The following is a 9,703-nucleotide window of genomic DNA, read 5'->3' as shown; positions in this document are numbered from 1 at the left end:
GAACATCTGGATGAGAGTAACCACACTACTTGAAGATATTTATGATTATCAGTCACGCCCGAACGCAGCACCTTCAGGAAAAGCAGGACAGGCGTAGCCACGATTTTCATGACTTTACTTATTAGAATGCTCCAGCAGCCTTAATACCCACACACAGGTCACATGCTTATGGAGATGACAAGAAGCATATACCATGGCACCATCAACAACCGCGACAGCCACGACCGCGAGCTTCCAGACAACCGTTATTGCAAGTGCGGTAGCGAGCGCACATATTTCAACAGTAGCAACGACATGGGGTCCCTTGGTCCGAGACCGTCCAGCACGCTCCAACTGAGCACATCTAATGGCCCGCGCAGCCCCAATAAGTCTTACATACCTTCCACTTGAACCCCCTGAAAGACGAGGGATTCGCGGTAGTAAACTCGATGTTTACCGTCGAGTTTCTGCCTTGAACAAACAAGCCCCTTGAACAAACTAGTCTTCGCCGCACTGCGGGCTCTCGCAAAACGAGCCAATGACATTTAAGTCCGATATGTCACGGCAAGTTTCAAGTATGGAGGCTTCAGCGGTGCGCCTAGTTACCTCATTGCCGCAGACCTCAGTTAAGATAACGAAGACCCTTCCGCTACTTGTTCAGAGGCTGCTAAGGTGATCCTTTATCTTTATAGATGAATCCCAACTTCGCTGTTGGGTGAAACGTGGACATTGAAGTTCTGACAACTTCGGCACAGAAACTACTCCACATCGCGGCGTGGGTGCGCAAGTTCATGAATTCAATCTTCCTCTAGTTAATTCATTATCAGCCTAACTAATCCTCTACATGACAAGGCCATCCAGCATAACCCTATAATTAACCTACTCCTGTGCTAGCTATGGTCACCTTATGTACGTAAGCTTACTAATCTTATCCGCCCAAATTATTTACTGCCGCCCTCTGGCTACGCTTGCCTGCTCTTGGAATCCATTGCGTTAGCCATAACGGCCATCGATTATGTTGCCTTTGCATGGCGTGCACTGCCCATGTCCGTTTCTCCCTCTTGATATCCACTAGGGTGTGACTGTTCACTGGCCTATTCCACTCTATTCCTGTCCAACGTTTGAAAGTTAGCTATGGAAGGGAAAAAAATTCGCAACGCTGTCCACAACTAAATTCAACCCTTTTCTCCAGCCTCTACGTATCTACCCTCAGGTTAGTGCGACAAAATACAGCTGTAATACCGTTTTCTCTTTAGGGACTACTGATAAACTGCCATTCTTAATCCGAGAATACCTGCCGAATGCACTTCACCCCATTTTTAGTATCACAAAACTTTCTCTTCATCCGGCACTCACAAAACTTTAATGGTCTTCAACCGGCACTGCGGTTATTGGTTGCCCTAAGTGCCCTCAGTAGACGTATATACTCACCACTTTCAACTCTTCCCTGCTTTTCGTAAACTGATGCTCTTTTCGAGAGTCTTGAACATTACCAGATGGTGTCATGATAATTTTGAAACCGACAGTTATGCTCTGCTTGTCTATGAGCTCGATCGTGCTTTGAATACCGTCCCCTCAGTAAGTAGAAAGGCGATTTCGTTGGCTAATCTGAGATTTTTAGTGTGCTATTTATTATCTTTCGACCCAACCCTTCCCAATCCAGGTCTCTTAATACCTTTTTTGAACACGCGGTGAATAGTGCCGGAGGGATCCTGTACCCTATCCATTCTCCATACCTGATCGGCTTTTGAGCGCTTCCCTTGTAAATTATTGCTGTGCAACCGCTGTGAATATTTTTGACGGCATTTCCATATGCCTTCTACACCCTGGTTGCACATACACCCTGCTTCCGCATTGCCTTCACACTGCTGAGGTTTCGACTGAGTCCACTGCCATCTCGCAATCTATAAAGGCTGTATACGGCGTGTTCCACCTTAGATGCTCTCCGGTTTTTAAAAATACGGTTTTGGAGAGCGAAGTGCGCTTGTTTCGGCATAATTTTCAGTGGTGCAGCACATCAGTATATAGCTAAGACGCACTAAATAGTATAGGTTGGTTAACTATTATTGAATAGTTAACTTTTTAAAATTTACTGTCTCCTTATTAACTAATATTATTTATTTATTCTTGATTTCTAGTCGAAATCAAGAAATTGGCTTCGGCAGGGCATGTAATGTGAAGGCAAGATAACCGCTGGCCATTAAGGGTAACGGATTGGATTCCCAGAGTAGGTAAGCGGCGTAGCAGGGGGCGTCAGAAAATTGGATGGGCGGATGAGATTAAGAAGTTTGCGGGGATACGGTGGTTGAAGGTGGCAAGGGACAGTGTTAATTAGAGACGTGGGAGCGGCCTTTGCCATGCAGTGGGCGTAGTCAGGATGATGATGATGAAGGTGATGTCTAACCCACCGTAATATTGCTCTTAATCACTGCCCGGATCCTCGATACGACACGCTTCATACCCCGCACCCTTCACTAAGCCCGCAAAAGTCTATTTCTAGTGAAACAACTACGCATACATACACGAGCCCTGATAAAATGGCTTAGCTGCGTCTTATACAAGTAATTCCTCACGGCGAGTACTTGCGGTTTTAACGACACCTTATGAACTACCGTGACTGATGTGACGACTATAACTCAATAGGCTCGCACTCAAGAAAACCGGCAGAGAGAACTGCTCGAGAAGATCCATGTTAATCAGCCCTATACAATTGACCAAAGGGAAGAGGTCCCACGCAATGTGAGAAGAGTCATCAACGTGCACGCCATTCCGCGGAATATGCATCCCGCATACAACATCAAGAGGAGGAAAGCAAGAGGGGAATCCCTGCAGAAGAAATGTAACAAGCAAACTAATACCCTTTACGTGGACGCAGCAGGACCTAAGAATGGAGTCATGACTATTGTGGTCTCAACGCCTTCAGGATCGATGGTGAACTGCGCCTCGATGAAAACATCTAACCCCACTCACGCAGAGGAGACAGCTATTGCATTAGCTGTAGCATCTAACCCCAACGCAGTTGTGCTGATTCGCAGAACGCCTGGCGCAGCTTCAATAACGGATTAATTCACAGGTCAGAGGGTTCATTGCTGACTAAGCATCTGGTTTCCCGGTCACCTGGAACTACCAGGAGGAAACGAAGCCGCTCAGAGGCATGGCCGAACTCTTCTATGCCGGGCGTCTCCCCCTGATGACCAGGAAGGGTGCGGCGACCCAATAGTTCAACAGTGTATGCTGACATCCTCGCACCATACAGAACAGCCAGGTAGGAGTACCCAACACCACATAAATCTCCCAGTAAGTTCGAAGAGAACACCCCTAGGAGACTACAAACCAACACCTACCCAACGCCAGCTAGGTTACACCAGTGGTACCCTACAGTATACACTCCGCAGTGCCCACACTCTGGAGAGGTAGCTAACCTCTGTCACATGGTGTGGGCATGCAAATTTAATCCCTTAGTTGACCTCATTCCAAGCCCCTCAGAAGAGCAGTGGGAGGCTATTCTGCTCAGCGATGATCCTGACCGTCAGCACTGGCTGGTGGTTGGGCAGCGCAGCAGCAGCAGCCAGTGGACTACCGGACTAGGCGGCCCACCCACATGTTCTGAGAATATTCAGCAAATCAATCAATCAATCAATCAATCAATCAATCAATCAATCAATCAATCAATCAATCAATCCCTTGCTGAACGTTTAGGTGAGCATAATTGAAAGGAAGCTAGTTTCTGAATCTGGAGAGGGACCTTATTTTCGGCGCATAGCTGAGAGTGCTTTCTTGCGGCCCTTCAAATTTTCGCAGCATGTCTCGCGCCTCATACCCTGCTGTCTTGTCCACCGTTCTATGCTTCCTTTCCGCGCATTCCGTTGGCTAGTTGTGACAAAAAGTGACGATTTATTATACGGTTTATGGTGGTGTAACGTCGCAAAGCAGCTCAGGATATGAGGGACGCCGTAGTGAAGGGCATCGGAAATTTCGACCACCTGGGGCTCTTTAACGTGCACTGACATCGCGCAGTACACGTGCCTCGAGAATTTCACCTCCGTCGAAATTTGACTGCCGTGATCGGGATCGAACCCACGTCTTTGGGGTCAGCAGCCGAGATCCATAAACACTTAGCCACTAAGACGGCTATGACTATCGAGAACTCGCAACATCGAACGAATAGATATTGCGTCATTAGCCATATTCGCTATATCTCGTAGAGATTTTCGCTATATCTGGGAGGACAAATGGTTTGGCCTCAGTTAGTTTACCCGTAATGAACGTTTGAAGTTCCAAGAAGTTACGCTTTGGGGAGCCAAAGGTCGTCGGTGCCAATCCCTACTATGGACTATGCTCTGATTTGACTAGTAATCTTAAGCTCTGTAACGCGCTGAATCGTTTAATATTACTGCGAACATTATGCGCCAATTAGGTGGTCGACAATCCGTGTACCACTGATACTACCCACAGGTCCCACTTGAATGACTTTGTGTTTCATACTAACGCGACCTTGAGTAATGCGACTATTAGAGCTAACGCTTTCAATCTCAAACACAGGGGCAAAGCACTTTAAGCTAATTCCGGCGTTCATTGATGTGCTCTGGCATAGACAGCGTTTTAGACTGCGTTGATTTCGAGGAAAGGAAAGGCACCTTACCAACTCTGTGGTTTAGTGGACACCTCAATATTACTTCAAGCTAATTCCGGCGTTCTGTGCAGCACTCAGGCTTTCGCCTTTCACTACTTTAGTCGCTAAAGTTGCTTGTAATTTGCTTTCGCAACCTTCCGGGCTTAACCAATCTAAGCCTTTGGCAATTTTTATTGCGAAAGCAATACTGCTAGCACTTTCAGCCCGTCGCGTAGCGAGGCCGGTAGCTATCAAGAGCGGCCTAACTCCTGCTCCTGCCACGCGCGGCGCGCTTAGCCGTCTGATACTGAGAAGGCGGCCGAGCTAATTCCAGGAAATGAGGTTACAGTCACTGATAAGAGGCAACAAGATCCGGAAGTTAGGAGGGAGGGGCAGAGTAGGCTAGTGCTTATCGCTGGTGCCTCAAACATGGGGCGCTGCAAAAGAGCTATTCTGGACCTGGTGAAGGGTGATAGGCGGGTAGCAGTCGGGGTGTTTCCAGGAAGGACAATGGACGGTGTTCTGAGAGCGACTAAAAGTGAACTTTCCGAGAAGGCTGCAAGGCGTAACTTGGTAGTGGTAGCGGTGGGGCTAAATGATGTCCTGAATGGTAACGGCGCACAAGTAGGCAAAAGATTAGCTGAGGGAGTTGACGGTATAAGGGCGATAGCACAGCAAGCGCAGATTGTGGTGTGTACAGTGCCGGAGGTACAAGGAAGGAATGCAGAGGTTGCTAAAGACGTTGTGAATCTTAATCGAGAGGTAAGGCAGTTAGGCCTCGAGAAAGGCTTTGAGGTGGTAGACATAAACAAGGAAGTGCACAGAGCAGGTTCGGGCTGAGACTTTGGACGAGACGGCATCCATTTCAGTGGAAGGGTAGGAGAAGAGATAGGCGGGTGCCTGGGAGGCCGAGCGGTAGCTTTTTTAGGGGGTCCACGGTGGCTCAGGGCGTAGGGGTAGGTAGAAGCGATGTAGTAAATGAAACAATGGCGGCTGAGCCCTACAACATGGCCACTAGGATAGAGTGTACTAGAACCTTTCTAGTACACTCTAACTAGGAGGCCCTGAAAGAAAACTACGAAAAAGAAATTTAACGCCAGGATCAGTTACATAAACATGCAAGGGGGTAGAAAGAGAGCGAAATGGCTAGAAATAGAACAGCAGTTAAAGGACGAAGCAGTAGGTGTGTACGCTCTATGCGAGACACATCTGAGGGATCTAAAAGATCCACCTTTAATCGCTGGCCATATCTGGGAAGGGTGCAACAGAACAACAACAGAGAAAAAGGGAGGAGGAGTAGGTATGCTGATACATCAAGGAACAAATTGGCAAAGAATAAAATTAACTTGCAAAGAACATGTCTGGGTATCAGGTACAATTGCTGGCAAAAGGACATGGCTAGGGGTAGTTTATTTAGGGACCGGGGACAAATGCAGGCAAGAAAACAATGATCTAGTTAAGTGCCTCAATGACGATATAAAGCAGATTGGAGACGGTGTCGATAATATTTTGCTTGGAGACATGAACGGCCACATCGAGGATCTGGATGGATACACAGATTGTAACGGGAAGTTAATGCTAGACTTGTGTGAGCGGCACAACCTAGTTATTGTCAATAGACAAACTAAATGTGAGGGACAAATCACGTGGGAATCCCGTAACAGGCAAACAACCATTGACTACTGTCTAATGTCGCAGGGCATCTATAGCAAGCTCGCAATAATGGAAATTGAAGAAGAGGGGAAGTACAGCCTAGGAAGTGATCATAAACGTATTAGTCTACAGTTCGGAGCCCTAGTCAAAAGAGAAATGCAGCGAAGTCCAAAAGACAACGCAAATTTAAACGATGAACAAATAGCGCTAATATCAGCCGAAATAGAAGTAATCGAGAAACGCCCCATGGCAAAGTGAGATTATGAGAGCCTTGGCCCTCGCCGCTCTTCTTTCCTTGTTATACTCGGGGTTCATGTTCTTGGGTATAGGGACCCAAAGCAACGTCGAGCGGCGCTGCTGCTCTTGACAGGGAGCGCCATCTCTGGCAGAAAAAAAGAAACTGGGGATAGACGTGGCGCTCCACCTGGGCTCCCGTGCATGCTTTCTCCTTTCGCTCTCTCGCTTCCGCGCACGTGCAGACGTCTCGCGCTGCTTCTGTCGCGCGCCGCAATGATCCGGCTGCAGTGCGGGTTCAAAAAGATATGCCAGCTCGACAACTATTTCAGGAAAGCGAACCTAACCAAAGGTGAAAGGCTCTTAAGCCATGTGTTCTCCGTAGAGCAGGTAATTGAAAACAACGAAGCCCGATTGAATGGAAAATGCGTGTCACAAGTCAGCGACAACGTTGTGTACGACGTGAACCTTGAGCCTGTCCATTTGTTATATGCTCAAATAACTGAACGTTTTTATAAGCACTAGCTACGAAACGAAGCGGTGCACTCGGTTGAAGTTCTCCGTTGTCAAAATGCATATAGGAATGAGTTGTTTCCACATGTCATTTGTGAAGAAATTAATCGCGCACTTTCGGGAACGACGTTTGCGTCATGGGGAAGAAATTCTTTGCGGCCAAACCATAATACCCGCTATAAAGCATGGGACAGTACGAGACACACATACTCCATCCCTTAGAACATCACCCGCTGACTTGGCTGGGAGGCAGCTGGACGTAAGCGCTCAGAAGCCACACATATTGTTCGCCTTTTTTTCTCGGTGGCTCGTTGTTCTTTCAGTTGCAATGTCATGCCTGCACTTTATTTTTTTGTTCGCGATTGTTAGATTTACAGACTTAAATACGTAAAATCTGCTCCGCGAACGCGATGTTCAGCGTGAGGGGTGCCGAGCTAGAGGCGCGCTGTCGTAGCTGTGGTATCGAGCGCGCGGAGCGTTCGCGTAATTACGCTGGCATAAAAACGCACTCACAACATTGTACTGGGTGTTTTAAATAATGAAGCCTTTAACCAAATCTTTCGCCTTAATTTTAGCTTTGTACGCGCGCACGGAATAGTGTGGGAGGGGCAGACGGAGTTAACTGAAAAAATGTACACCGTGCCACATGACATGTAGCTGAAAATTTGTAGAGGGAAGTTTCGGGAGGAAGCCTTCTTTAAGAAGACGGCAAGCGTCTACGCTGTCTCACTTTTATTTCTGACTCTCATAGCTGTCGTGGTCGTGCCAGGAAAAGCAGGAGCTGCTTGTTCGAGAGGGGCGATGCTCCTGCAAAGCTGGAATTACAGCTAACTGCAAGCACGCAGCTGCGGTGTGCCTCCATGTGAACGACCACGAAGTAAATTCATGCACCAGCGAGCCCCAGAAGTGGGGAAAACCGAGCGGAAAGCCCAAGAGGCGCTTAGAAGAGGATGTTTTGGACCTCTTCCCCCGTAAGTATATTTAGGCATCCGATGTGCCACACCTTTAAACGGCAGTTTCCATTTTATGAGTGAATCGTTACCTTCCTTACCCCTTGTCTCATTCTCCATAACAGGACAGGGCAGCAGGGTTCCTGATACCAAACCATGCAGCTGACCCAAATATCATTCTCAGCTATCCGGACATGGTGTGTCCACTGAGAGAAATATTGGAGCTGCAATATCGAAGCGCTGAAGATGTCATTTGTGCGACCTTGCTAGATGACATTGTTGACAAAGTCTCAGAAACTGTGTAAAAGGAAATCCTAGAGGATTTACTGCAGTCAATGTCGCACCGGCCTGTTTACAGGTATCTTAATGTCCTCGATGACAAAACAACTGAAGTAAACGATTTTGTTAGCAAAATGGACCGTGAAAGGGCGCATATGTACAAAACAAAAGTAGTACTGAAAGAAGCGCCACGTGACATGGGCTTCCACACCATAGGCCAAGCAAACTGCTCACGGTATGAAACTAAAGTGCAGTAAAAGGTAGGCGACACATTTCATATACATTCTGTTGACTCATATTTTCAAATTTGCCAATTTTCAGATGGCATGAAGAACGTCGACTTCGCATCAGCAGCACGAAAGCACATGCCATACGCACAAAAAAGAATGAAGGATTGGAGAGAGCTGCTATTAGCCTTTGCAGAACATCATCATACGCAAGTGCTGCAATGCGCTACGGTATGTTTCCAACAGCACAAAAAATTGTTTAAAGAAACATTTGGAGTGCTTAGTTATGGCATTCCAACACTAAATTCACTTGTGCTGCCACAAGCTTGGACATAAACCGTGATGTTCACAGTTTATTTGCTCTTAAGTTAAACATGTAAATGTGTTTTACTAGGCATCAAGACAGAAGCCACAGCACGAGAAGAGCTCCAACGAAAGCTTGGCACCCATATTGTGCAGGTGAGTTCACTTACCAGTTTACATCAGGAGTTATTCCTGGCATGCTCAGTTTCCTCTTTGTTGTACATTTCAACTCAAGCACTAATCTCAATTATTCATGTTCTAGGCAGGACTCGTGCTTCCACAGCAGCCATGACTGTGTTGCAGCCCAGATGGACTCGCAAAAATTGGCAGTGAAACTGTGTTGATTGAAATCAAGTGCACATTCAAATACAACGAAGAACCATTCATCGACTATAAAGAAAGGCGAAGCTTGCTCCCCTACTTAATGTTTAATGGAGATGTGATTGTGCTGAGAACCACAAATACTTATTACACACAAATACAAGTCCAGATGTATGTTTTGAACCTGCAGTGGGCCATTTTATATGTCTACAGCCCGAAACACGCAGTTATAGTGAAAGTAACTCGGGACGAGGCTTTTCTGTGGGAACTGATCCCCAAGATGGAGTATTTTTATTTCAAGTTATTGGTTCTGCATTTATTGTAGGATTCTATGCTCTATATTTATGGACTGATGCACGATCCTTGCCTGAAATCAAACTTATTGCTGTGCATACTTCAACTGACATATATCTGCCGTTTGGTTTTCAGTCCTGTTATTGCCTCTTTTACATGTATATTTTGCTTGTAGAATAACACATTACAGAACTATCACAGGGCTTCTCACTAAAAAATAAAATTCAGACAAAAAACAGTGGTGTGATTGAAGAACCCATTTATTGGCTGAAGTGCACATAGTTGCAGTTATCAAGTCACAGTGTGTTAATATGAAACTGCAGAACTAGTTTTCCTTT

General features: G+C 46.5%; 1 protein-coding gene across 1 annotated transcript; it reads left to right on the top strand.

Annotated features, from left to right (window-relative positions):
- The first annotated feature begins 6,577 nt into the window (after positions 1–6,577).
- LOC149337626 (uncharacterized) lies at positions 6,578–9,160 on the top strand. Its single transcript, XM_089554922.1, has 5 exons — positions 6,578–6,955; positions 7,743–7,962; positions 8,542–8,678; positions 8,842–8,906; positions 9,013–9,160. The coding sequence occupies exons 1-5, from the start codon at positions 6,683–6,685 to the stop codon at positions 9,092–9,094; spliced, it is 777 nt and encodes a 258-aa protein (XP_089411048.1). The 5' UTR covers positions 6,578–6,682; the 3' UTR covers positions 9,095–9,160.
- Positions 9,161–9,703: the final 543 nt, after the last annotated feature.

Source organism: Amblyomma mixtum, chromosome 7, assembly GCF_055824585.1.
Source record: "Amblyomma mixtum isolate Tamu chromosome 7, ASM5582458v1, whole genome shotgun sequence".
In the NCBI taxonomy this organism is placed as follows: Eukaryota; Metazoa; Arthropoda; class Arachnida; order Ixodida; family Ixodidae; genus Amblyomma; species Amblyomma mixtum.
Note: the sequence above shows the minus strand (reverse complement) of the source record. Positions and strands in the feature narration are given on the sequence as shown.

What these genes read in the sequence shown, in the direction of transcription:
- LOC149337626 (XM_089554922.1), top strand. Translation starts at nt 6,683, where the DNA reads ATGCTTTCTCCTTTCGCTCTCTCGCTTCCGCGCACGTGCAGACGTCTC. An exon ending in ACGACGTGAACCTTGAGCCT is followed by an intron (nt 6,956 to 7,742) that starts GTCCATTTGTTA and finishes TGACTCTCATAG; the next exon opens with CTGTCGTGGTCGTGCCAGGA. An exon ending in AAGTGCTGCAATGCGCTACG is followed by an intron (nt 8,679 to 8,841) that starts GTATGTTTCCAA and finishes GTGTTTTACTAG; the next exon opens with GCATCAAGACAGAAGCCACA.